General features: G+C 37.3%; 5 protein-coding genes across 7 annotated transcripts; 3 read left to right on the top strand and 2 right to left on the bottom strand.

The window, feature by feature from the left end:
- Positions 1–451: 451 nt before the first annotated feature.
- Positions 452–1,090, top strand: LOC149925566 (baculoviral IAP repeat-containing protein 3-like). Its single transcript, XM_090160961.1, has 2 exons — positions 452–815; positions 886–1,090. The coding sequence occupies exons 1-2, from the start codon at positions 501–503 to the stop codon at positions 1,042–1,044; spliced, it is 474 nt and encodes a 157-aa protein (XP_090017087.1). The 5' UTR covers positions 452–500; the 3' UTR covers positions 1,045–1,090.
- A 2,839-nt stretch (positions 1,091–3,929) lies between these two features.
- Positions 3,930–8,218, top strand: LOC149925567 (uncharacterized). Its single transcript, XM_090159697.1, has 4 exons — positions 3,930–3,995; positions 6,278–6,378; positions 7,901–7,979; positions 8,037–8,218. The coding sequence occupies exons 1-4, from the start codon at positions 3,954–3,956 to the stop codon at positions 8,166–8,168; spliced, it is 354 nt and encodes a 117-aa protein (XP_090015823.1). The 5' UTR covers positions 3,930–3,953; the 3' UTR covers positions 8,169–8,218.
- Positions 8,219–11,259: 3,041 nt separating this feature from the next.
- On the bottom strand, positions 11,260–19,607 carry LOC149925568 (uncharacterized). 3 transcript variants are annotated; one of them, XM_090160781.1, is made up of 10 exons: positions 19,213–19,607; positions 16,217–16,371; positions 16,069–16,145; positions 15,794–16,010; positions 15,653–15,721; positions 15,516–15,576; positions 14,243–14,355; positions 13,543–13,654; positions 13,409–13,464; positions 11,260–12,102 (listed from the first exon to the last, which is right to left on the bottom strand). In XM_090160781.1, exons 2-10 carry the CDS (start codon positions 16,358–16,360, stop codon positions 11,923–11,925), a joined length of 1,029 nt encoding a protein of 342 aa, XP_090016907.1. In that variant the 5' UTR covers positions 16,361–16,371; positions 19,213–19,607; the 3' UTR covers positions 11,260–11,922. The 3 variants fall into 3 exon arrangements, with proteins under 3 accessions (XP_090016907.1, XP_090016906.1, XP_090016905.1); XM_090160780.1 differs by lacking the exon at positions 19,213–19,607 and adding an exon at positions 17,181–17,336 and having other exon boundaries at positions 13,549–13,654; XM_090160779.1 differs by lacking the exon at positions 19,213–19,607 and adding an exon at positions 17,181–17,336.
- On the top strand, positions 16,078–17,146 carry LOC149925569 (uncharacterized). The gene is made up of 2 exons (XM_090160782.1): positions 16,078–16,761; positions 16,836–17,146. The coding sequence occupies exons 1-2, from the start codon at positions 16,414–16,416 to the stop codon at positions 17,070–17,072; spliced, it is 585 nt and encodes a 194-aa protein (XP_090016908.1). The 5' UTR covers positions 16,078–16,413; the 3' UTR covers positions 17,073–17,146.
- Positions 19,608–24,170: 4,563 nt separating the features above from the next.
- Positions 24,171–25,127, bottom strand: LOC149925570 (uncharacterized). The gene is made up of 3 exons (XM_090161781.1): positions 24,908–25,127; positions 24,686–24,832; positions 24,171–24,415 (listed from the first exon to the last, which is right to left on the bottom strand). Exons 1-3 carry the CDS (start codon positions 24,972–24,974, stop codon positions 24,171–24,173), a joined length of 459 nt encoding a protein of 152 aa, XP_090017907.1. The 5' UTR covers positions 24,975–25,127.
- Positions 25,128–26,251: the final 1,124 nt, after the last annotated feature.

Genomic DNA, 26,251 nt, shown 5'->3' on the forward strand with positions numbered 1-26,251 from the left:
GTCGGCATTTTTAATTCGGCTGGCAGGTTAGATGTAGTTGGTTCGGTTGATTCCATTGTGGCACCGCGCTTTTTACATGTCCCAATAAGTTCGTTAAGATAATCGATAATTTTATCATCTGACATTTCCTCGGCCTCCGTGTAATGGAGCGATTCACTCTCATCACAATCACACGCCAGATCCGAATCTTCTTTCATTGTGTTACACGATAAATGTGTCATTAAATGTTGTTTGAAACCTCTCACGGACCGGTATATTTCCGAGCATATCCCGCATTTCTTTGGTAGCCTAAGCGGAGACATCTTCCTCTTTCCCATAGCGGCTGGCTTATGAAAACCACAACGCATCTACGTAATCTTTACGTTTCATGGTGTAGATTACGTCATCTTTAGTGAGTCATTTTTATAGATTACGTCATCTTTAGTGAGTCATTTTTATAGATTACGTCATTTTGGGGGTTAGACCCAGAAATATTATTCCGTAGCTCAAAGAGAATCGGGATGGCTAGTCACGAGGATCTCAGCACCGTAACCGGTCGGCTAGAAACGTTCAAGCAATGGGACAACGTACACGTGAACAAGGAAGACTTGGCCCACGCAGGACTTTTCGCCGTAGACTCGGACGGCATAGTCGAATGCTACCTCTGCCACGGACAGTTAGGCAGTTGGGAAACCGGCGACGTACCCCAAACGGAACACGACAAATTTTATCCCAACTGTCCGTCACCCGCCGCTTTGGAGGGCCAAGATATCCCGCCATCCGAAAAATACATCTCCGGCGGACCTACAACCACCCCCGAGGGACCCGGCGACAACGTAACTCTTACCATCAAACGCCTCGAGGTAGAACATTTAATGAAAATGCTCGTAAAAACGCTAATTTCAGATGGTTCGTTTCAACCCTTTGAGTGAACTTTGGTATATACCCTACGAAGATCGACGTAATTACCATGATATAAATAAAATACATTTCCAAAGACGTATTTTCAATGTAAATCGTATTATACAGCCTGTACTCGAAAAATATCTTAATAAAACCTTATAATTTGTATACACTCTGCTCTTTTTTCCCAAAACACTTTTACCGATGACCGCCCGCTATTTTACGGTACGCTTAGGGGGCCGAAAGTGTTTGTCGGCGAAAACCAACCAACTCGACATTCACTATGACGGGTAGGCTGTTTGCATAACATCGTGTCACCGCCATAGATAACCTATTGACCTAAAATGGGTTAACACCTTGGGTTTTATGGGTTATAACATCGTAAATCAGCTAACCTTTTGACCTAAAATGGGGTGCCTCCAGCTATTAACTATGACTGGCCGGCTGTTTGCATAACATCGTGTCAGTCCACACCACCTGCGGAATAGGGGCAGATAACCTATCGTAAATCATCTAACCTATTGACCTAACCTTTTGACCCCGCCGAAAATGTACGCAAAATGGGGGGACCCTACAGGGGCCTGTTTCACCCTTATTTAACGGCTGTTTGCATCGTGTCCATAGGGGCAGATAACCTATTGACCCAGGTTTTATGAGGGTAACATCGTAAATCATCTATTGACCCTAAAATGGGGTGCCCCCAGCTATTGACCTTTTGACCTGTCGACTATTGCCGCAAAAAGGGGGCCCCTATAGGGGGGTCCGTTTCACACCTATTTATTGTTTGCATCGTGTCCATAGGGGCAGATAACCTATTGACCTCGTAAATCAGCTAACCTTTTGACCCCGCCGAATATTGCCGCAAAAGGGGGCCCCTATAGGGGCCCGTTTCCCCCGCCCGCAGGTGCCCCTTATCGGTATACACACCCACTTATCTCTGACCATATGTGTTATACCCTGACTGTGGTTTTCGAAAGTTACAGTCGGCAAAACAACTTTAATTAATTGAATAATTATTAATTTAATAACTAGGTGTATCCGCTTTATACAAGCTACTACACTTTGGTCTTAGCCAAAAGACCGAGTTTCTTAATTATTTAGGCATACACACGAAAAAAGCCTAAATTATTTGCAATTTTTTTAAAAGCCTTCTCCTATAGACACTCCTCCGTATAATAAAAGGCAAATTATTAGGTAATCAACGTATAATTGGTTAATATTGTCATTAACCCGCTGGTTATATGGGGTACGGTGCCATGCGTTGGGACAGTTATTACAACGTTCTAGTTTCGTGTTTAATGACCCGTCACTTGCGCTGTTTTCTTGGTTATTAAATTTAGTTAAGGGTAGATATGTTCGGTAAAGCCGGGTACACGAAAGTTATATTCAGTGTATAGACAATGCTTTATTATTATTCAAACGCATCTATTTAATGCCGTGAACCGTGGTTAAGTAGAAACACATAAAGTTAGTTACAATAGGCCTTTCCATAAATACGCTAAGACTGCACAACTGGTTCTTGAGTGCAGTCAAGCCTATGGACGAATTTAGTAAGAGAGCTGAGGAAGTATTGCAGAAGTGAAAAAAAAACAGAAATAAATAAGGCCACGGTATTTCATAGAAATTAATATTCTGTTGGAACCAATTTCGATTTCGATCTCAACGTATGCTTAACCATTTTAAAGGTCAAGGTTCGGCGCGAGCACTTTCCTTAAACACTCAACTATCTAATGTAATATATAAACGTCCTTGGGATAAATGCCTCAATTCGGGCTTAATTTCAATTTCTAAATTGATCACGTATACCACTGAAAAAATAGAAGATAAATCAATTTGAGAAGGCTTTAAAACGTACCGAAAGGTTCAGCAACTAGAAGATGCTTAAATCATAACATTTACGGAAGTCAATAAGCCCAAAGTGCAAAAAGAGCAGACGAGACTTAATTCAACCATTAGAAGAAATTGCTTCTGTACTGCAATCTTGGACGAATAATTACTGGACCCGAAACAAATGGCGCACTTGGTGATTTTACGGCAACGCCGCTTGTAGCACCGTAGTGTCAAGTATTGGAAATATTTCTATCCAATTACTAAACACGTGCCCAATATTAGCGGACGACGTTAGGCCTAGCGTTCTTAGCTCATCCCTGTCGTCAAAGCTTACACCTATATTTCCATTTTGACTAAGAATTTTTAAATTTATTATCTATTTAAACCTTCACACAAACTATATATGCAAAAACATTAAAGCGAACTTCCTATTAAAATTAATTAAATCATCACCCTTTCATTATTATAGAAAGGCTAATACCCAAGGCGACTTATTATGCCTTTAAACAGGTGGCCGGGTTACAATACGTAGGAGGGTAGTGGCAAGCCCTACATGCCACGCGAGCCAAAAGCTCCCTACACTAACTATTACCGTTAACCTCAACAAGTTTTTATGGAAGGGGAAACCGAAGAACTCGGGGGAAAACTCCTTCAACCAGTGGGGAGAGAACTTGCAAACTCTACGCAGAAGGAGTTGTTCCGAGCTTTTACCCAGTGCCCCAAGCTGAGATCGAACCCGGCTCCTCTTGCTGCGAGGCTAACCACTCCGCCATCCCACATCAATTATTACTGAATAATCTATAGTTATTTAAAATTCCAAAAGCCTCACCTCTATTAATGTAGGTCATCTGATATTTTTACGCATGTATTTTGTATTTGGATAGAAATATTTCGCGATTCTCTCGGTAGAAGCGCTGACGGCCGATGCCAATTGTGGAACCGGGGATTCTGCTTAGGTTTCGATTCCAAGCAGTAATTATTCGTCCAAGCTGCAATAGAACACGGTTGGCGTCGGCTTAAAAACCACCACGTTTGTTCGTAGTAGTGAATCCCTCTACATAATTCTCAGTCCACGAAGCGAGCTAGCTATGTCGGCCTTAATATAAAAGGTTATAAAAGTTTCCAAAGGCATTTTATAAAACTATCACGTTTCCTTTCCTGACGTAGTTCCATTAAAGTAATTGATAAAATTTCATCCACACAGGAGACTTGTTTACGAAATAACGACAGAGTCGGAGAGGATGAGCCAAACCAGAGAAAGAAGACCCTTTGGCGAAGATGAAGTAGGTCTACTTTCGACGAATAAACTACTGGACCGAATCTAGATTGCGCGCTTGCTTCTTTTATGACAGCGCCGCTTGTGGTCGACATTGGAAAGATTTCCACCCAATATAATATTGCAGCTTTGTTCTTTCTGGGAATATAGTTTATAGAAAAATTGCCGAACATAAAATATATATTATAACCTTCCAAATACTTTTGGAAACGTGATAAAAGTGATGAAGTGATTTCATTTGAGTTTTACAGAAAATATGGTATTTAAAATTATTATTTTTATAATCAGGTTTGTTGTACACCTTAACATGTAGCGATGATTTCACGCGTAAACGTTTTTAAAATGTATCATGCACAATTTTATGACCTTTCGACGCTAATATATGAAGTAAAGCAAAAAAGGCCTGGTTTCGAGCGATAATTTTTTACGGTCTTTCACGCTTGCTCTTGTTTTCCTTAAAAATGAAATTTTCATGTTCAAAAGTTCGAATCCAATTTGCAAAATAGAACTAGATTGGGTTTCTGAGCATGATCACGCGTCGAACAAGCGTAGGCACTTGAGTATTGAATCGAATATCAAATATGTTTTTCGAGGCCTGCCAAATACCAAATCGAATATTTAAAACTTCAAATAATTTGGTCGAATATTTTAGGGCAAAAATCCAAGTCAGTTAACTGATCAAATACCAAACAGAATTTAGAATATCAAATAATTCAACGTATTTGGTTTTCAAATAACCAAATAGTTTGCATATTTGTAAAAAAAAAAAGAAGAAGAATCGAAATAACGGGAGTATTTGAATATTTATAAAACAAAAAAATAAATAATGATTGGAAGCACGGGACGTTTTAGTTGCAAATAGCAAAATAAGAAAATAATATAATTTGGACCTTTGGCTAAAAATATGCGCTTCTCAACCGAAACCTACAATATGGCACATTTTAGATTTTTAGTATCTTTTGTAAAAATAATTATTAATTAATTTCATAAATTCTTGACTTACCATTCAAATAAGTTCAAATTTTTACACAAAAATCACTCTTATAACCACAAAATTACTTAAACCTTTATCCCGGTTTGGTTTTAGACTTGATCTTAGTTTTCCGGTTTAATTCTAGAAAATTCCAAAACAGAAAACTGTGCACGCCAATAATCTAGCCAATAGGCGCTAGAATAAACAATTAAACACCTTCTCCCTTTCGCTAAAAAGTTTTAATACACAGAGTATGGACGCGCAAGCTAACTCTTTATATGTTCCTGGCCGCTCCGGCCTAAAGAGGTGTTAGAAATAAGGACTAGTTCGGAATTTTAATTGCGCTCTCCTTTGATGGCCTTGAAACTTGAGCAACAAATTAGAAAAAGACCCGCGGTTATTCAACCAATTTGCTAACTATTTGAAAATACCAAATACTTTTCCCCTCCCTTTTCTAATATTCGACTATTTGATCAGGAAAAATGAATATTCGCGAATTTTTCCAAGCGCTTTCGATTTGGTATTCGATCGAATTATTTGGTCTCACCAAATATTATACACACCCCTAGTAGGCACGATATAATGTATTGATTTTTTCGTGAAGTCATTTTGGAGTGGTTTTTCTATTTCCGGCTTTGATCACGGCCAAATGGTGCTAACGTATTATTTTCGTGAAGGTATTCTTTCCAAAAAGCCCTCCGTCGCTAGTCGGTTCTCTCCATAAAATACAAACAAAATGACTGTCAAGAGAAAACGGCCAGAAACATTTAATCGGGATTGTACATGCTTTAAGGGGGAAGAATATAGTAAAAGCCTCTTTTTCGTTCAAGCTGAACGTTTCTGTTTTAACAATTACATCATTGAATTATATTTTTCTTATTAGGCTGAACCTTCCTCTAGTGCATAAAATAATTTTGATAATTCTAATATTAATAGTTAACGAGATATAAGGTTCTAGCTAAAGGGTAGTACGGGCGCTTGCCCAACTTGTTTAGCTACGGGGGTCCGAATTATAACGTAATAACTTAATAAATTTTAAATTTCATATTGTAAAAATTATTTTAGGCACTAAACAAGAGGCTTTTCTACACTTAAATATTAATTTTATAAGTTAAAATACAAAATTAAAAGAGTTTAGCTTGAAATAGCGCGAAAGTAGACAATGGCCACAATAGTCTTCCCCCTTAAAAGGGTGAAAAAAGATGCAATTTGAAGAAGGGCGTGTTTGCTTATCATTCGGGTGCGGTAGTTTATTGGTTCAAGGGTCTACTAAGGCGCCCAAGGATATAATCTTGAAAAATGTGCTTAATCCTCAGATGGACAATGGGCCTCCTCAAATCCCCAAAGATTGGAACTTTGGCCGCATGGGCGACCGCTTCGGTGGAGCGGACAGATTTAGGCCACCATTCGGAAAAAAGTACGGTTACTTCTTATCTTCGAAAAAGAAACACTGTGTTTGCTTTAAGTATATATTTAAGCCGCTAGAAAGCCGCGTAAATGGGGGAGGAGCCCACATTCCCATAATTTGTACCAACTTACGCCGATTGGCCTATTTTCTCCGTGTTTGCACAATGAGCTGATTAACAGAATTTCGCATTTTGGTGTTGGAAGAGGCTTCTCCCGATTTTAGACCTTAAAAAACAGCGATCCTAGTGGCAAAAACACGCATTCTGTTGATTCACCATCGACGTCCTAATTTATACTCCTTTTAAAAGAGTAACAAATGGCAAAGGCTGTCAGATGATTCTTTTTATAAAGTAACGTGGCCTTTAAATGTTGCTCTTACTTTATTTTATAAAATCAACTATTGCTGGCATTATTTGTAAAGGCCGACTACATAAATCTTCGGTTTACTCTGTCTTTCACTGGAAGTAGGCTTACTGCAATACACGTGTGCCATGCAGTCAGCCTACTTCCAGTGAAAGACAGAGTAAACCGAAGATTTATGTAGTCGGCCTTTAAGGAGTTTTTCGTCGAGCAGAGCTTTACTTTAATAATAATAAATAATTAACACTGGCAGATTTATATTAATGATGATAATATAATGATACTCTGTCATAGAGCTATTGAGTAATCGAAAGTTTTTGGACAATAAATTCGTTGGCAAAGCTAAGTCCGGTTAGTTTGATGGTGTTAAGAAATTAATTATCTTCAGAAACGAAGCGAAAGGTTTTAATGGTTAGTGAGGGTTTCATTTTTCAGTAGTCCTTGGCTGCCCTGTTCAAAAGTCTGATTTCTCAGGCATCGTTACCTGACACATCAAAAGACTAATAACAAAACACGGAAAGTTGTCAGTCCTTAGCCACGTTATGATTTATATGGTCATTGGTGAAACAGAATAGCATTAAAAAAATTGCGTTGGAAGAATAGTTAGTGTCATCAAGGAGCAACAAACACAGCACCCCACACAAAGAGAACGCAACCCGTCAAAAGTCGTGCATTTTCTTGGGTACATTTTTCATTGGTCGGAAGGGGAAAATTCGGAAATTGTCTTCCCCCCGCCCGTAAAACGTTCAGCGTAAAGGTTCGTCCAATGAAATTTGTACACAATTAACTCTGCGTTAGCGTGTATAAAGGCTAGCTGCGTTCTCCTTGTGTTTGTTGCTCCTAGGTGTCATATTAACGTAATAATACGTTACTTATGCTGAATAAAGTAAAATCAAACCACTTTTGCATAGTAAAAATTAAAAGAACATTTTATTTAAAATGCTGGTCACGACTAGTTTCGCTTACCGTTCGGTAGCATCATCAGGTGTGTGAGTGAAAGCGAAACTCGGTTACAATTTCCACAAAGTGGCTAAAAAATTATTTGTACCTTCGTTTGATTTTACTTTATTCAGTATTTTAATGCATAGGGTTAGTTACACTATATTTACGTTACTTATGATACTAATTTAATAAAATACTCAAAACATGTATATATTTAACTTTTGTTTCAGTTCAAAATCACGATGTATAGTGAATGTACAATACGGAAGTCCCAAGACAACGATCATAACTTTCGAAGCCCAGTACAAGGTTATCTTTGTTTCGATTCAGCGATTTTTTACGATTATTAACTGAAAATATTTGCAGCTAAATAATCTAATAGCGGACATTGGAGGTTTTCTAGGACTATGGTTGGGGGTCTCAGCTATGTCAGCTCCGAGAGTGCTTCTGCAAATAATCATGTTTCTGAGGAGCTTACGAACAGCTACTTTCGAATAAAGAGTTAAAAAAGTAACCAGAATTACAAGTTTTAGAGCCCTCCGCCATCTTAGACTTCAGACTTGAACCAAAATTAAATACTAGTTATTAAACTTCGTTTCGCGTCAAGAAACTAGTTAATATAATTTTAATTCACCCCGTTGGTCGTTACCAAAGCAAATAGGGGATACATTTTTGGACTTGGAGGGGGGAAATTGGTTTTTCCAGATTTATCTTCCAACCCCCATAAAAATGTTTACAGGTATTTTATAAAAACGTGAACTCTGCCGCGCTAAAAAGTAGTTCGCTTCTTTTTTAAAGGGAGTATAACCTTTTCAGGAATTTGGGGCAATATATAATTCCCTCCCCTCATTTTTCTAACCACGTGTTACACGTAGTGTGAAATACAGTGGTTTTTGAGGAATTTTCACACTAATAAAAATATCCCCGCTTTGGTAGTGCTTTAATTAATCTTATCTACTAGAACCTCTTTCGTGAATCTAAAACCACGTACCTCATTATTAAGAAATTATATTTGAATAAATATCCAGACTATAACGAAAATAATTAATTTATAGCTCGGATAGTGTTGTTTATATGTTACTTAAGGGTGCATTTAAAAAATAAACACTAAATATGAAACAATAAAGGTTTCAAGTGAGAAAACCTCTTCAGGGCGGGTACGCTTCCTCTAATTGAAGAATTGGGTGTTTCTACTATCGTTCTAGACTAGCGCCATGAGCGAGAAAAGAGATAAGCTATGGCGCACCCTCCCAAACAAGGAGGCAAAAATAAACTGAGAAGTGTTTACAAAACTACATTACCGATGTTTTACCCAGGTATTTCTGTCTATTGAAATATATAAGATTTTAATTAAAATTAAGTACAATAATTGCTTAATTTTCATTATCAAACAGGCCTCTGTTAAAACAAAACAATGGCAGCTCCAATGAAAACTCCTTGGGTGCTTTTCCGTATTACACAAAAAAGGCCCCTAAAGTATCGCCCCCTATTGTAGCTGCAGCGATAAATATTATAATTTTCTCAGTTTAACCGGCTAAGGAAATTACTCGTAACTCTTCAAAAATATTTGATCTACTACAATCTTTGTTCTTATTTTAAAGCAAGTGTCGACTCGACGTCCAGTAGCTCTTTTTTCAACAGATGTCGCTATCGTCGACATCAAAACAAGATCCAAAAGGCGGTTGATTGAATCGTTTGTAAATTGGTTAAAAAATAATATACAGTAATTTTAAACATTTTTTACATGGAATATATAATTTGGGTTAAAGCCCACTAAATAGAGTATAAGTTGTCTAAATATAATACTCTAGAATGGCTCTCTGACGACGTTATCATCATGGATTTAAAAAAATACGAGATGGCGCTACAAAATCATATCCGGTGCCCCTAGGGGAGTTAAGCGCGGGGGAGTAAACACGTTATACGACCGAGCCAACGCGAACTCTGCATTGAAATCTTAGCTCGTGGAACATCCTTTAGTGTTTAATCCATGTTATCAATTGGCTATTTTGAATTTTAGCTTCCTTAGCCATTTATAGATGGCATCTCGCTCTATACTTAAGTCGCTGTTTTCGAAAAATCGGATAGACTCATGGCCATCTCTAATAACAGGGGCCTTTCCATAATACTGGTGGCAATGATAGAGCCACCAGTTGCTTTAACATATTTTTGTTTAATCGAAAATAAGTTTATTATAACTTACAATTAAAATTTGACACTAAGCCTCGGTCATAAGACGATGAACATTCTAAATTCCAGAGACTAGTACGCTATCCTCCTTGGTAGTACTTCAATAACAACGTCACGTGTCTCCTTGCAAATGTACGGCAGTTATTAGACCGGTTGATCTCCCCCTTGAAGCAGTGGCGGAGGAAGCTAATTTTTAGGGGAGGTACAAACAAGAAAACGCGTCTAACTTGGTAACGCGGGGGGGGGGTCAAATGAAAGTTATGTAGATGATCCATCTGTAGTAATTGGTATAGTATTACTGTATTGCAATTTGGGGGGTACAAATACATACATTGTTACCCCCTAGTGAAATCCGGGGGGGTACAATGTACCCCTGTACCCCCCTATTCCGCAGCCACTGTTTGAAGTCTTGTAGCTGAGTCACTGACAAGGAGATTACCCGCGGTGTTTATTGCCGATTTTGTTCAAAGTCCGGCGTAATGTAGACCTATATGAGATATGAAATTTACCAAAAGGAGACGTTGCCTTGGCAACCGAGAATGTTTTTGACCACTTAAAACAAAAAAAAAAGATTTTTTCCTTATTTTACCCAAAAATTGATACAATTTTACTCCAAAAATGTTCCAATTTACCCAAACTTGATGAAATTAACCTAAATGTGGTCCAAATTTCCCATTTCGTGATTTTAAAACTTAAAAAAAAATTCGTAGTTAGGACCCTGTGAAACCGAGAAAATCCCATGCTTTTTAAACTGATATTTTTTGTTTTAATTGATCAAAAACATTTTCGGTTGCCATGGCAAATCAAATGGGTAGTGCAACGTCTCGTTTTGGGAATCTCATATCTCATATACGTCTACATTACGCCGGACTTTGATCAAAATCGGCAATAAACACCTCGAGTACTCACCGTAGTCTCGTAATAAGAGTGTAGATTGAACACAATAAAGCTATGTCTACACTCTTACAAGTTTCCCCATTCAAGTTTTTGAGGCCAGATTAACCTGTCTATTTAGTCCCCGTTACTAAGCTTTGAAAATGTCAACCAATCGGGCCTACTATACACTAGAGGAGCCACTTGCTTTTAGAAAAGGCTGTGTATGGTTCCAGCAATTCCATTGGCTCTTTGAGTTAACTATTCTCGGGTTAGACCAAGACATTCTTCCTCTATTTACTTCCGCCGTTAGAGGTAGTGCTTGCTTGTAGTAAACGCAGGGTTATTAGAGTACATCTGGTTCGACACCTCCGTCTTTCAACAAAATGGTTTTTACATGTTTACAATTTTTAGACGCTACTACATAACGGTTGAAATATTTTAAAAAGCTCTCGAAATTCCTATAATTTATAAAGAAAAACAATAAATACAAGTTCTACGTCAATTTTTGAACACATACGAAACATTTTATAATAAAACTTAAAAGTCATATTTTATTAGAAAAGGTCGATTTTCTTCAAGATAAAATTACAAACGGGAGAAAATGGAATAAGAATAGACGGTAAAATAAATTCCAACGGCTTCCCAGCCTCGGAAGGGTTTTTGAATTTGGGGGTAGGAAAAAAGGGGAAACGTTTCGTGACAGCATGGCTGCCAGCCTCGACACTTCGAGACTTTAATTGTCACTGAAGTCATTTCAATCGTTTTTCTCGTCTATTACGATTGATCTCAATTAATAATTTGTATTTTAATTTAAAGAATTCAAGTTATAGGTAAATTTACAGTTAAACAACCATTTGGTCTAGCTTTTATTCCCGAAATATAATGGTCAGTTTACTTAGATGGCGCCACGTGCTCTACGAAGAATCATGATTTAGATATTTGTTACTCGGCGACAGTTAAAAATTGGTCTCTGCGCATGCTCCAATACCAACCAATCCGGTGTTCCCTCCCTGGCTAGTGTCCAGTTTTTAAGTGGCAATGACGGTTTAAAATTCCACCCCCATTTATTTTACCGTCTATTGTTCTAAATAACAAACTTATTTACTTCAGGATACTAAACGAATATTTCGTATTTTTAAAGGTTTGTCGCGTTCGGTAGCTGGTCCATTCCTACGACACCCGCGACTTAATCTACCAGGGTGGTGCCGTATTGTCGGTACGAGTTGGAACGAGACGCAGTGTTCGGTTTTTGTTGTAGGACTTCATTAACGATGGAATCTCGGTGAGCGACGCTGACAGTGTAGCTCGAGAAATTACCAATGGTGGCCGCCAAAATGGACGCGAAGTAGACGAAGTTGATCATGCACTGAAATAAATTTCACAGTTTCAAAATAAATTTACATGCAGATATGCAAAATGGCACTGAAGCTTCAATAGGTGCTTCAATAAATGACACTTTATTTTTACTTTCCCCCTAAGTGGCCAAAAGGGGATCGCTGAATTAAATATTTCAGGTTGGTCGGTTACCAGATTCGTCACGGAAGCCTATTTCAATTCTAACTGAATCTAAACCAAGTCAACTAGGTTCGACATTCGCTTTATACGCGCAATTTCTTCCTTGGTTTTTCAAATGGCAAGCGTTGACGCAAGCGATCTCGGTTCAACTAGGAGCCTCAAGTAGTCTAAAGGTAAAACTGTGTATACACCGCGCCGCTATGCAGAGTTAACCTTTTCGACTTGTATAGAGCCACCTAGCGCCAAACGCGAGAAGATAATTAGCGGGTTTATTTTTCAGACGTATTTCAAAATAATAACTTTGGTTTAGTAAAAGAAATCTAACTCCAGGTATTAAAAGGTATTAGCAGACGGTTCGCCAATTTAAAACTCAAAGTTTTCTATAAGTTAACTTCTAGCGTTGGTCACTATAGGTGGCTTCAAGAGTGTATTGAAGTTACTAAGAATATTTGAGCATAGCATTAACCCCTGGTACCATCCTCACTGCTTTTCTAGATAAAGTTCGTCTGCATTTAAGGGGCATTCAAAGTCATACCATATAGCAAACTTGAATGGGAAAGCAGACGAATTTAAGCTACAAAGGCTGCGAGGATGGGAATCAGAATCCTGTAGTCCAATATTCTTAGTAACTTCAATACATTCTTGGTTTTCTTTAGGTTAACAGAAAATGGCAATTGAAGGTGAAAAATCCTCTAGTTTTATGTGGTGACATCGCGCGTCAAAAGACCCGTTATTGTAAATTAACGTTCAAGGGACCCTGAACTAAATCGAACAATCGTCTGCTAACACGAGCTAGGACTTGATTTAAACGTAACTAGCGTCAATCGTTTCAAACTTCTATTAAACCTGGTGGAAGGGCCGTGCAGAGGTATCCTGGGGCCCGGGGCAAAATTACTCGCGGGCCCCTTCGATTTGCACCCCCCCCCCCTTGAGCCCTGAAAACTTCTCCCAAGTTATCTTGAGTTGCACCCCCCCCCCCCTTGAGCTTCTTCGATGGGCCCTACAGCTACGGGCCCCCATTGTGGGCCCTTTTCACCCGGGCCCCGGGGATTCCCCCCCCTGCCCCCCCCTCTGCACGGCCCTGCCTGGTGGCAGAAATGTTAAATTCCTTAAAAAAAAAAACCCAAAAAGCAAGAGAAATGATATAAAAAACTCACTTGACAACAAACGATGATCGTGGTGTACCAGGCCTTGGGTTGTATATTGGCGGCACCTGGAAATTCCCAATAAAATTTAATTAATTACCGATTAATTTCGTATTTTAAATTGAAAAGGAAACGACAGCCGTAACTGTTACCGCAAAGGGTCGCGGACGAAACTGACAAGTAGAGCATGCGCACAAACTGCACGAACGCGTTTCCTTTATTCAACTGGTCATTCTCTGCCATCTCCCAACTATCGTGCTGTTCAAAAAGCAGAGAGTAAATCTCAAAATGACATTTTTAAGATATAATAATAATAGAAAATAGTGGGATAATGTCTTGGTCCTCTTGGACATTGATTTAATTGGCTACGGATTACGTCATCGGGTTCGTGATTGCTTGAAAAATTACTTACTGTTGGAAGAACATTTACGTAGCAGGAAAATTGGGAACCTTTGCTATTTGAGGGACAAAATAACTTTGAGAAACTACCACTCCTTTATACATGAGTTTTATCAATACATATACTCCACCGCGGTGACAAATATTTCGCTTAAAAAATGTAATTACATTCTACAATTTTTAATCAGTTATTTCTTCCAACCATTAAAATATATTAGATTTTAATTAAAACTAATCAAAGTTATTTTAATTTTTAATTTAATTTAAATCATTTATTTGGAATTATCTAAAAGACCCCAAATTGTTACCCAGAAGGATATAGATTCTATTGGCTATTTGGGTCACGTGTTTCCGAACACATTTTAAAACGTGTCAACCATAGTCTGTGGAAGCTAGAAGACCAAGACTTTATCCATCTATTTACTTTTGATATTAATAATAACTTACGTTAAATCTGTAAAAACAGAGGTACATTCCGGCGAAAACGACCACGGTTGATAAATATGTTTGAGCCATGACGGTTCCCAAGCCTCCCATCTTTAACTTTTTCGATAATTTTACTAAAACAAAGGTTATATAAATCAATTTAATGAAAAAGTGAAGTAAAGTCTTCATTTCCCTATCTTACGCGAGATTAATTTGTACTGAGAACATAAGTAACATAATAAAAATTAGTATTATTTTAATGTTAATTTTCTGACCGAACATCTTTTCGACACTGACAGTCTCACCCAGCTCCAAACTGAGTAGCATGTTATCGCCCTTGGTATATTTCGCCTTAGACATATTTAGACACTAAACCTTTATTTGCGCAATAGCTCTGAAAATCAGTTCGGTGATAATTTCCTCTAATTTACATACTTATTGTTTTGTTACTTATGCGAAGAGTCATTTCTAGAATGACTAATCATTTTTCAGAATAAAGAATTAGGCCTATTACGTAGAGAGCCACGCGCGTTAATCGGTTTTTACGTTGGGTATTTTAATCGCTACTGGTGCTTATCTTTTATGACGTCAATTATACGCTATTCCACACATAACTATCAGCAAGAATGAAATCACATTAACTGAGAAGATTTGAGCGTAACTATAGAGTCCACGATATGCTCCTCCTACAGAGAGAGAGCAAGAATGCCTGCGACTACAGGCAGGGCCGGATTAAGACTTTATGGGGCCCTAGGCCCAAGTTAATTTTGGTGCCCCCTTTCAATAGCGAGCTAGGCGCTTCCTCAATTTATAATTGAGAAATGGAAGGAAAATTCATTTTACTGCCAGATTTAGTATGTCGTCAGGGGCTAGACGGCAGTCCGTCAGAGAATGTGACAATCAAACGTTTTTGGTTCATAGGGGTGGACGCATTTACTAAAATAACTCCGGAAAATATTTTGTGAAAAGCAAATGATTAAAGTTTTGTACTTTTATTTTTTTTCGATCCCTCTTGGTGCCCCTTGTAGGCTTGGTGCCCTAGGGCCAGGCCTATTCGGCCTATTGGTTAATCCGGCCCTGACTACAGGCCGAACGATGTCTTCCCCACTTTCTCTGTAAAACACGAGGTGAACAAAGTGCTACCTTCATATTCTCAGTTAACGTTAAATCAGTAATTATTTGGGCTAGATGGGTCACTTAACATATATATTTATACACTTCTGACATTATAATAGTTTGTACTTTCAACTCATGATTAGTACCATAATAAAAAACATGATTAAGGTCTATTTACCTGTAGCTATAACTACGTGGACAGTATTTAGTGTTTGAAAGATAACCATGAATACCTTGCACTGTTAAAAAGCACAAAAAAAAGAAAATGTTACGAAAAAATATTCGATGTAGATTTATCAAAAGCAATCATAGTACCGTTTGTTCCAAAGCTTTGCTATCTCTGAAATGCGTATCGTAGATGGTCAACAAAGTTAATGAGATGAGCTAATGATTAGACAGAAAAAAAAACACGCAATCAGAACATTAGTTCTGGTTATAAAAAATGACAAAACTCACTTGACTAACAACGACAATAATGAGTTGATATTTATAAAGAAAGGGGATGATGGGACGAATGATCCTTGGCTTGGATCTATCTCCTTTTAACGTTTTCTTTACCGAATGAAGTTGGTCCCTCAAGAGGCCGGTGGTGTCTTCGAGACGGTTAATGAGTTGGCTCAGTCCTTCCATTCGTTCTTTAGCTTCTTCTTTCGACAGACTTTCTTGACCAAAGCTATTTTTGGCGCGTAATTAGACATTATACCATAAAAAATAACCGTAAATGAGATTACTTGTCTCCGGCAACCATTCCGGCGCTGGCCAATAGAGGTATAAAGTCCGATCTTTGACTAGGTCCATCGAAATCGTACTGAAAGTTTAAAATATCGCGTTTACAACTACGTTTACGACGCGAAACGAAACGGAAGTGAAAATTCTAACGTGATTATTCATAACGGTATCGGATCTCGCTGGTCGCTTCAAGTTGGAAGTTGATATGCTCATGTGCCTAGTGCGGCCTAGTAGAGGGTTAATCTTTAACTTCGTCACCGTCTTGGGTAGGGCTCCCGGATAACTGTTGTCCATCGGATCTGTGGCTGCGGAAGATAAAGCGACAGTGAAAATAGCGCCGCGAAATAATGCCTACGTCGTATAACTTCAAACCGCGAGGCAGTCCCATCGAGCTGAAAGGAGTGACCTTGATCCGCAGATCTAGTCTGTCCAGGTTCCACCCGTATTGCTCAGAATGTAGACACGGACACGGTGGTTCGGCGACCATATCGGTCGGCCTCGAAGCGGGACAGAAACTGGCCGATAACTTAACCATGCCTAGGAGGGACCACGAAGCGTCGGTTTTCGCGGACAGGTCATTTTTGATGTCGCACCGAGGAGGACACTGTTCCCGACACACCCGACTCTTCAGCGACGACTGCAAACCCAGTCAAATAAAGTCACCGGAGAAACCGACCCTAAGACCCTACTTTGAGGTAACGCCGTTATAAATTTTAGAATAATTTTAGATGAAATTCTAATACGGTAATATGACGGATTTTTAAAACAGGAGAAAGTTTCGGAAAACGGCCATAAAGTGACTAGTCTAAAGCGTCACGTGTCCTTCGACGAAGTCGCTTTGCCCAGAAACGCGTCATTCCTCAAATGTAAGAAAGGCGTCAGCGTCCCGGCCAAACCGACGTTGGAACCTTTCTACCGATCCAACGGGAAATTTTACAAAGTCCTCAAGAAAATGAACCAACCCTCCAGAAACCGTTATTTTAAAATAGACTCCGATGCGGTTTGAGAGGCGCTACATTATTATTTATTTATTTTCACGTATTCTTATTAGTTCTTTTTATAAAGTTTTTATCGTCTAAATTAACGTCCGTATTATTTAAGAAAGTTTTCTTACTGAGTACTGTGTTCGGGTAAGAGATGGTATTTATTACAGTCGGAGGCGCCATGAAATTGACTTGTTGCCTGTCTTCCGAGGGATTCATGATACTGAAGTCGCGATGTTTCACGTCCCAAAGCTAATTATTATCTTACCGAAACAATTGTTTTTCATCCTTCGTGGCTTTTTATCGGATAGCGAAATATTATCTAAGTGATCTCTTGGACCCTATAAGGTAACGCCCATACTATAATCAAATTTAAATCCAATGATTTTCGGTATTGGCCCACCACGATACCACGATGAGAAACGTGAAAGGGATTCGTACGTCAAATTACGTTGTTGATCAGGGTCCCTGGTATTGGAGGGTTGTAACAGGGAAGTTGTATGTAATCCCCATGCCCTAATAGGGTTAAAAGTAGTCCCATTTCCTAAAACTCTCCTTGTCACTAAGTGATTTCTTCTTGATACGACAAAACCCTTGTCGATTAACTGTCCTTATCTCGTAGTAATACCGTAAATTCAAATGAAAGTTGAAAATGAGACTAGCCTTACGACGACTATCTGTTTAAGGAGACATCTTTTACAGACAAGCCTTGCACTGAACAATGGCGTTGATGGTATATTCATCGGATGGAAGTTTCGTAGCATTGACTTTAGTAAAATATTACCGTCCTTTTCAACGACCTTCGTAATTCCAAAAGTGACATAATTACCAAAAGTGTGACGATCCCTCTACTTTCGTATGCTAAAGGTTTAATGAATGCTCGACTCGAGATCGACCACATAAAAGACTATTTATGGACGCCTTTCTGGATCTCTTTTTAGTCTATGGTATTATATCGTAGGTAGATGGCGATAGCATCTCCACAGAACGACGAAAAATCAAAAAGTACACTAACTTTGACCAGTGATACTTAGTTCCTCCGTTCCTCACTACGAGGCGTTATTTGTTGATTTTAACTTCCATCCCTCCCCAAGGCATACTTTCCCTTCTCGCCTCCCAACTTGTATTTCGGTCGTAACATTCAGTAAGAATTTGGTCCGATTGACACACTTTTGGTAATTATGTCATTTTTGGTAATTCTATATAAAGCTGACTACCCCCCCCCCCCTTTAACGAAATTTTGGGCTACACCACTTGCTTTAATTCTGGGAATTCTATGGTTAGAATATTTGAGAACTGAACTGCAGATTTGCACTTGCGAAGACTTACCGGAAGTCGCACTTTCTAAAAATAACTAGGCGAAGCTAGAACCCAATGGGAATTTAAACTGTTGCTTCTAGGAGGTGTTAGATTTATATCGACCTTTGAAAGCTATGGCTTTTTACTGATGGATTAGACTATAGGCTTCGTGCGTAGTTTAAATTTTGGTCACAAGTATCACCATCTACCGACCGAGTTTTAAATTGATATTGAAATTCAAAAGTTCACATATTTAGTTGACGAATATTAAGACAGATGGCGCTACATTTCCTAAGCTCGAAGCCTATAATTATATAATCATTACAACACCCCATTCCCCCTTCAACACGATCTTCACCTCAAAGTCTGAATTTCTTAATTTTGAAAGCGAATGTATTAAATTTAACAAAAACAGGTAAAGTTGGACTATAACCGAAGGCTATCTGTAATTTAAGGGAATATATTTTAAATCATGAAATTAATTAATTAGATCCACGTTTAAAGTATTATTTTTTTACGCATGCCTGTATCCTTGAGGCGATCTTTAAACGCGCTGCCCCTAAAACGGGTTCCGCGGAAAAAGAAATGTAAAAGCTTCGACACACTCCGTACGTCTTAAGCCGATAATCCGCGCAATTTCGGTTGCGTAAAAATCGAGTTATTTCGTCTTAAGGAGGCAATCAATGGCACTTTGATAATGATTTCCTTCATAATAAAAACACTCGACAAAAACACTCGACTGTCGAGAGGTTTTGACAATGAATGAGAGAAGCCCTTTTGTCAATCCACATCCAAATCAGCGTCAGCTCTTTCTTAAAGGTTTATCAATAAAATAGGGGGGAAATAAATGATAAAAAGACTCACCTTCCGACGAATCGTCTCGACAAACACACGACCTGAGGCGTCAATTTTTCAGCTTATTCCGTTCCTTCGCGGCGCCATTTTCAAATTTATCACTGACCGATAAATGGGGCGAAAATATTAGATAACAAAATGCCCGATAGAAACGGTCTTCGACGCGGATCGCGTTAACGGCGGCGCCCGAACCACTTAGCGAAAAGATCCATTCTATTTGGCGCTATTTACAAGTGCAACTTGAAAAACACTAAATATAGAAGCGTTACAATACTGATTTAGAGGGGAATCGTTTTATCTTTCGCGGAGTTCGGGAATCGGTGGACTCGGCTCGCTAAGAACGCGAAGAATATTGCATTCATCACGCGACCGACAAACTATTACCCAAATTTCTCTAATGGCTCAAGGTTAATTGCGAAATCTGAAAATGGCCATTTATTTTATAAAATTATTATTCTAGTAGAATAAATCTCGTAGAGCGGATGAAATTTAATTGGTTTTGGTAATAAAACTATGATATGTATTCTGAAATTGTTTACAGAAACATTTTGATTAACCGTTTAGTTATTTTTTTTTTTTTTCAATATTTACAACTTGATGAACCAACTGAAAAGCGTACATTTTAACATTTTTTTATTTTTTTTTATGAAAATGGCGTAAGATGGGTGTTGATTTATTGGGGTAGGTACATTTGTTCGAATTTCAATCGACCGAACGGTGGAACAAATGTTCGAATTTCATTCGTCCGAACCGCCGAAATAACAAATTTTTCAATTGTTCAAATTGGACAACTTGTTTGTTTCATTCGTCCGAATCGGTAGCATCACTTGTTCGAATTCTGTCGCTAAATTAGTTGTTCTTATTGCTGATTTTTTTTGGTCCGGATTTTGTTTTGGCCGATATAGTAAGTGGGAATTGCGTTAAATGTTGTGGATATTTTAGGTTAGGTTAGGTTCTCGTTATTGTTACTATTTAACAAAATTATAAAAAAACAACAACCAATTCCTAATGTTCGAAAAAACGGAAAAACGATTATTCGAACAAATGAAATTCGACAGTAAAGTTAACATAAATTGAACGACTAAATCACCAACAAAAGTTATGATAAATTTTTCGGGCAAATGAAATACGTTTTCGGACATACGATCCTGATTTCCGGCATTTATATGATAAACATTTCAAAATTATACGAAAACTCTAGAGTGCCAGCAGCTTGAAACCCTACGACGTCACCAATGTTAAACGTCTATTGAGAAAAAAAGCGAGTTTTCATGACAACCACTACGGAAGCTACGGCTGTGACGTCACTAACTTTTAAAAACGCATCAACTGCTAGCACTCTATCGGACAAAATCACCAATTTAAAGGACTGTTATTATAGGTTATAGAGTGTTGTCGTCTGATACGATTTTGAAAACTTGTAACGTCACAGCTGTAGTGTTAATAGTGGCCGCCATGACAGTTACCGTTTTTTATCAATAGGGAAATTACAATGGTGACGTCGCAGGGTTTCAGACGACAATACTCTATAGAAATACGCAAATTTTATAGCGTGTATTTAAAAGGGATCATAACAATGTAAGACAGATCAGAATAGAAAATGAAAAATCTATTTGAATCTGCTCCATCAAGATTTAAATTTTCTGTTTACGAAAAAATTACCAATTGACGGCTTTTAAAATTCATTTAGCGCGTGAAAATACCTCTACATGTTATGGTCAAAAAAGCACGCAAAGAAGGTTGTGTGCCCAAGACCTGTGTGTCGCGCGCTAAAACGTCATTTCAAAATCGGTCAATTATGGCAATTAAATAGCTTCTTGTTGGTGTTTAAATCTTTTAAAATTAGATCAGTTGGAATTTTACCGAATATGCTAAAAATATAGGTAATATAGGATAAAAAATGGAAATATTGAACCATTTCAAAAATGTAGGAAAATATAGTATTCATTATTTAACACTCGTACTGATCTGAGATAAAAAAAATTTACTAAAAACAAAACTGCAAGTTTTATTAGTCAGGTTTAAAGGTAGACGTTCCATTCAGTGGCGGCTAAACAAAGATATTCTTTTCTGGTTCGCTTTTTCCTCGCACCGGCTATTTACGTCACTGGTTTCAAATTGCTCACCCCGTATTGTAGCTCACTGCGATACCCCCTGAACGATCAATAAATTTAAATTGATAGCAGATACGACCAATTGACGGATTTTGAAATGACGTTTTGGAGCGTGACACTACAGATACATGTCTTGGGCACACAGCCTTCTTTGCGTGCTTTTTTGACCATAAGGTATTTTCACGCCGTCAATATAAATTTAGCCTTTTTCAAGCTCTATTTCCGTAATTCAAACGATTATGTGATCCTTAATTATCCCTTGTAATTTGTAATTAATAACATTCGTATTATTCCGGATATAGATGATATATCAGTGAATAATATAGCACTACAGGAGTTCAGACATAAATAACATAATTATGATAGTTCTTATTCTCCCAAAGCTAATAGATGTTTCTATAAAATAAAACAATACAAAATTAAAAGTATAATATGTTTTTCTCAGCCTCGCGAGTTAAAGCTTTTTAGTACTTAATTGGCACGCGCGTTTCGAACGTGGACCATAGATATAGGAAACGTATATAAAGGTCTAGATAAAATATTTCAAAGGGAGTGAATACGGAGGTGACAGCTAGCAGAAACGCGTAATTTCTGCAGGCTATCCTTATAAGGCGCTATCTATCGGTAAGAAAGCTCGTGCTATCGTCGCGAGAACCATTGTCTCCTGCTTAAAAATTATAATAAAAGTCACCAACAGATGGTGTCTAAAGACTACGGCCTGCGGAAAGGTCAAGCACATAGTACTAAATTGCTAAGAGAGCTCGCGCTCTTGGTCACGTGACTTCCTCGGTGTCTGCTAGGTGTCAATTCCGTATTTTATGTTAGGCTTAGACGAGCCGAAATTTATCAAGACCTTTATATACATTTCTTATATTTATGACGTGGACTTTAATTCCAAAATTTTTATCGACTCGAGCGTGTGCTCTCCATCTTCAATAACTATAGCTAGTGACGTAGAAAAAAATTACACGTGACCTCCCGTAGTTTATAGAAACACCGCATAGATCATAACGTAGCCAAAAAATGACAGATAACGATGTCCTAGAAATCGCAGCCGCCAGTTTTTAGTTCCACATCGAGATATATATATCGAAGTGGGACTATTGCTATGGACGGAATGTCGTTAAGTGTTGTTTGTTGTTTGTTGTAGTTTGTTGTTTGTTGTGTGTTGTTTGTTGTTTGTTTGGTGTGGAAACCAACAACACGGCAGATGGAGCTGCGAAAAAGAATTTATTAATATAATTTAAATTACCGCCGGCGCCGGGACTCGAACGCAGATAGCTGCTGCCCGCGTAATCTCCAAAAGCCGAAGATTTTACCTACTATGCTACGCCGTCCTATGCGTGAGAATAGCTTAAACTTTTACTATAGAACACTTTTTGTTTCGTTCCCGCCCAATAGGGGGGCGCATTACTTCCATGGGGGGGGGAGCGGAACGAAATTTTGCGTTTACTCAATAGCGGGATACGTAGATTGTTAACTAGTAGTGCCCGTAAAGGCGGGAGAGCTAGATCCGTTAGACATTCAGCAGGGAGCATATAATCTTATATGCTCTCTGGATGTTGAGAGGTCTACGGGTAACCTCTCTGAAAGAAATGTGGCGGAGAAAACTGGAAATCAGTAACCTCGTAGCTGTCGCAAAGGTCAGAAACCGTGTATGGTCAGAAGTAATACATAAGTGTGGCCGATCTCTTAGATTTATATTCGGAACTTCTATTTGTTTTTAGCCTTGAGCACTTTTATAGTTTGTATACGTGGTCCAGAGATGTCGCTCTTGTCTGAAAGTTTTCCATCCAGAAGTTAGTTGTTTGGCGGGACAGTGCCGTTAATAATATAAATATTAAAGTTCTTTAACGTCTCTTAACGTCGACGTCTATTATAAGACGTTTTCTTAAACAATATCAGTCACTTTCGGATTTAAAAGTTAATTCCTAAAAAATATCCCTCACTTTCAAATTTATAAACCAAAAACTGTTCTGTAAAATCAAACTCAAAATATTAAAAATATCCTTCACTTTCAAATTTAAAAACCCAAAACTGTTCTGTAATAATCAAACTCAAATATAAATTCTGTAAAAATCAAACTCAAATATAAATTCTGTAAAAATCAAACTCAAATATAAATTAATGTAAGATTTGTTTCCTAGAATTTGAAGCTATATTACTTTAATTGACAATATCCCACACTTTCAAATTTAAAAACCCAAAACTGTTCTGTAATATATTACTTTAATTGACAATATCCCACACTTTCAAATTTAAAAACCCAAAACTGTTCTGTAAAAATCAAACTCAAATATAAATTAATTTTCGATTTGTTTCCTAGAATTTGAAGCTATATTACCATCTTCACTTTCCAATTTAAAAACCCAAAACTGTTCTGTAATAATCAAACTCAAATATAAATTCTTTAAAAATCAAACTCAAATATAAATTAATGTAAGATTTGTTTCCTAGAATTTGAAGCTATATTACCATCTTCACTTTCAAATTTAAAAACCCAAAACTGTTCTGTAATAATCAAACTCAAATATAAATTCTGTAAAAATCAAACTCAAATATAAATTAATGTAAGATTTGTTTCCTAGAATTTGAAGCTATATTACTTTAATTAAAAATATCCGACACTTTCAAATTTAAAAACCCAAAACTGTTCTGTAAAAATCAAACTCAAATATAAATTCTGTAAAAATCAAACTCAAATATAAATTCTGTAAAAATCAAACTCAAATATAAATTCTGTAAAAACCAAACTCAAATATAAATTAATTTTCGATTTGTTTCCTAGAATTTTAAGCTATATTACTTTAATTACTTGAAAAAAACTTCGAACAACTTCATTGGCACATTTTTTTATTTGTTTAAAAATTCAAACATTTTAAACATAAGATTTGTTTGATCATCTCTCTTGCCATCCACATATCTATCATTACGGTACATATCACCACGATATTTTTTATTTCCTCTTCCTTTATAGGGCTTTTGCTGCAAATTTGGCCTTCTGTATCCTTTCATTTCTGTCCTGAATTGGCCCCCGTTTCTTGGACAATTCCTATAAAGGTGTCTCGTGCTATGGCATGTATAACACCTTTTTTTTCCTGAAAAGCATTTTTTTATTTGGGCAACTATTTACTAATACTTCGAACCAAAATAAACAATTTTAAGGTTTCTATATTTTTAACAAAAACATTAATTATCAACGTTTTATAACAAAACTCATATTGGAAATATATTAATCTAAAAATTACATCCGGTAGTGCTACACCTAGATTTTCACATAAACCCCACGCGAAATACATGCCAGTGTACAACATACTCCCTTTCTATAAAATCAACCAATAATTTAATTTTAATTCCTTGGAACTTACCACCTTTCCTTTTTAGTGAGGCTTCTTTTCTACTTTCATTTTTTTGGGCAGTTTGCGAGTCCTTTTCTTTGCACACATCACCATTTTCTTCTTCGTTTACTTCTTTGGGAGTGCGCGGTGACCTTCTTTCTTCTTTATTTTCACCGTCTACGGATTTATACAATTGACAAATTAACATCGATACCGCAATTCATAACGTTTTACTATAAATAATAAACTCACCTTCCATAAAAACGTCACTGTTTTTGTCGATTGTCTGCTCGTCAGCCATTATCTCTATTGTCGCCATAAACTCTTTCCTTGGACGAATTGTCACGAATGGCTAATATCCAACTCCCGAGTCCAAATGGAAATTATCCAAGCCCTAGTTTGGCGCCCCCTAAACACATGCAGCAAAAGACGTATTTTCCAAGGAAAAAACCCATCCAAAAATGGCTTGGCTAAAAACCCGACTCCCCGGAGCTTAAGAATTGCGTTCCTTAAAGGTTCGAGAAAGGGGGGAGCGTTACAAGGATATTGTTAAACATTTCCACGGGAGAGGGGGGGGGCGAATGTTGTGTGAGTTTGGATTGGTCTAGGCTAGGGTCTTTGGTCCCAGGATATGGAGAATGGGGGTTAAGGGGTGTAAACTCAAAATGAACGCGCCCAGCAAAATCCCCAAAAAACAAAAAAAAAATTTTTTGACAAAACAATTTCCTCCACTTTTTTTAGTAAATTATTTTACTTTTTTATTTTATCTTATAAATTTTATGACTTTAGTTCAAGTATATTATAAATCTCAATAATTATTTAATGGCTTTTTTGGAGTTACTACACTTGCTTTAGATTACACTTGCTGATATTTTTTAATCATATCTATTCTTTACAATAAATTTTTTTTCTATCATTTGATAATAAATTAAATGTTTATACTTTCATTCTAAGAACAAAAAATATAGCATACTTCGTATAGTATATATTACTAAAAGCTAAACTAACATTAAAAAAATTTAATAACATTGTTATTACAATAACACAAATATTTTATACTTTCATTATAATAGCAAAAATGTTTATACTTTCATTTTAATAGCAAAAATGTTTATACTTTCATTCTAATAACAAAAATTTTGCATACTTCTGTTGCATACTTCGCTTGGTATATATTAAAACTAAAAACTAAACTAAAATTATAAAAAACGAAAATTTCAATTGTTAATGCAACTGGAATTTTCTCCGCTTCTAGTATACCATCTTTATTTTCATCTTTCATGTCATCCTCGTTCATGAGCACATCTCTTTCTCAGTGCATTCTCCCGTGTCTTTCTTTGGCTCTACTTTGCAATCTACCTTCAAATCGTCATTTACATCAGCTTCCTTCAGCTGTTTTTTTGCATCTGTTTTTAAATCTAAATCTCAATTTTCTTTTAAATTTTTAATTACCTTTTCCTCCTCTCCTACACGCTCATCTAATTTCATTCCATTAACCACATTTTCCTGTATGTTGGTTGTGGCAACCCCAAGGTTTGTTATACTATCACTTAAAACAACTTCCTTTGCGCTAGTGGCTACATCTTTTTCTACACT

This window comes from Leiobunum rupestre, chromosome 10 (assembly GCF_980474605.1).
Source record: "Leiobunum rupestre chromosome 10, qqLeiRupe1.1.hap1, whole genome shotgun sequence".
Classification (NCBI taxonomy): Eukaryota; Metazoa; Arthropoda; class Arachnida; order Opiliones; family Sclerosomatidae; genus Leiobunum; species Leiobunum rupestre.

What these genes read in the sequence shown, in the direction of transcription:
- LOC149925570 (XM_090161781.1), bottom strand. Translation starts at nt 24,974, where the DNA reads ATGGCGACAATAGAGATAATGGCTGACGAGCAGACAATCGACAAAAAC. An exon ending in CAGTGACGTTTTTATGGAAG is followed by an intron (nt 24,833 to 24,907) that starts GTGAGTTTATTA and finishes ATAAATCCGTAG; the next exon opens with ACGGTGAAAATAAAGAAGAA. An exon ending in CTCACTAAAAAGGAAAGGTG is followed by an intron (nt 24,416 to 24,685) that starts GTAAGTTCCAAG and finishes AATGCTTTTCAG; the next exon opens with GAAAAAAAAGGTGTTATACA.
- LOC149925567 (XM_090159697.1), top strand. Translation starts at nt 3,954, where the DNA reads ATGAGCCAAACCAGAGAAAGAAGACCCTTTGGCGAAGATGAA. An exon ending in GACCCTTTGGCGAAGATGAA is followed by an intron (nt 3,996 to 6,277) that starts GTAGGTCTACTT and finishes CTTAATCCTCAG; the next exon opens with ATGGACAATGGGCCTCCTCA. An exon ending in AGGCCACCATTCGGAAAAAA is followed by an intron (nt 6,379 to 7,900) that starts GTACGGTTACTT and finishes CTTTTGTTTCAG; the next exon opens with TTCAAAATCACGATGTATAG.
- LOC149925568 (XM_090160779.1), bottom strand. Translation starts at nt 17,268, where the DNA reads ATGAATCCCTCGGAAGACAGGCAACAAGTCAATTTCATGGCGCCTCCG. An exon ending in CGCGACCCTTTGCGGTAACA is followed by an intron (nt 13,465 to 13,542) that starts GTTACGGCTGTC and finishes GGGAATTTCCAG; the next exon opens with GTGCCGCCAATATACAACCC. An exon ending in CGATCATCGTTTGTTGTCAA is followed by an intron (nt 12,103 to 13,408) that starts GTGAGTTTTTTA and finishes AATTTATTTCAG; the next exon opens with TGCATGATCAACTTCGTCTA.
- LOC149925569 (XM_090160782.1), top strand. Translation starts at nt 16,414, where the DNA reads ATGCCTACGTCGTATAACTTCAAACCGCGAGGCAGTCCCATCGAGCTG. An exon ending in CCCTAAGACCCTACTTTGAG is followed by an intron (nt 16,762 to 16,835) that starts GTAACGCCGTTA and finishes TTTTTAAAACAG; the next exon opens with GAGAAAGTTTCGGAAAACGG.
- LOC149925566 (XM_090160961.1), top strand. Translation starts at nt 501, where the DNA reads ATGGCTAGTCACGAGGATCTCAGCACCGTAACCGGTCGGCTAGAAACG. An exon ending in CCGAGGGACCCGGCGACAAC is followed by an intron (nt 816 to 885) that starts GTAACTCTTACC and finishes CGCTAATTTCAG; the next exon opens with ATGGTTCGTTTCAACCCTTT.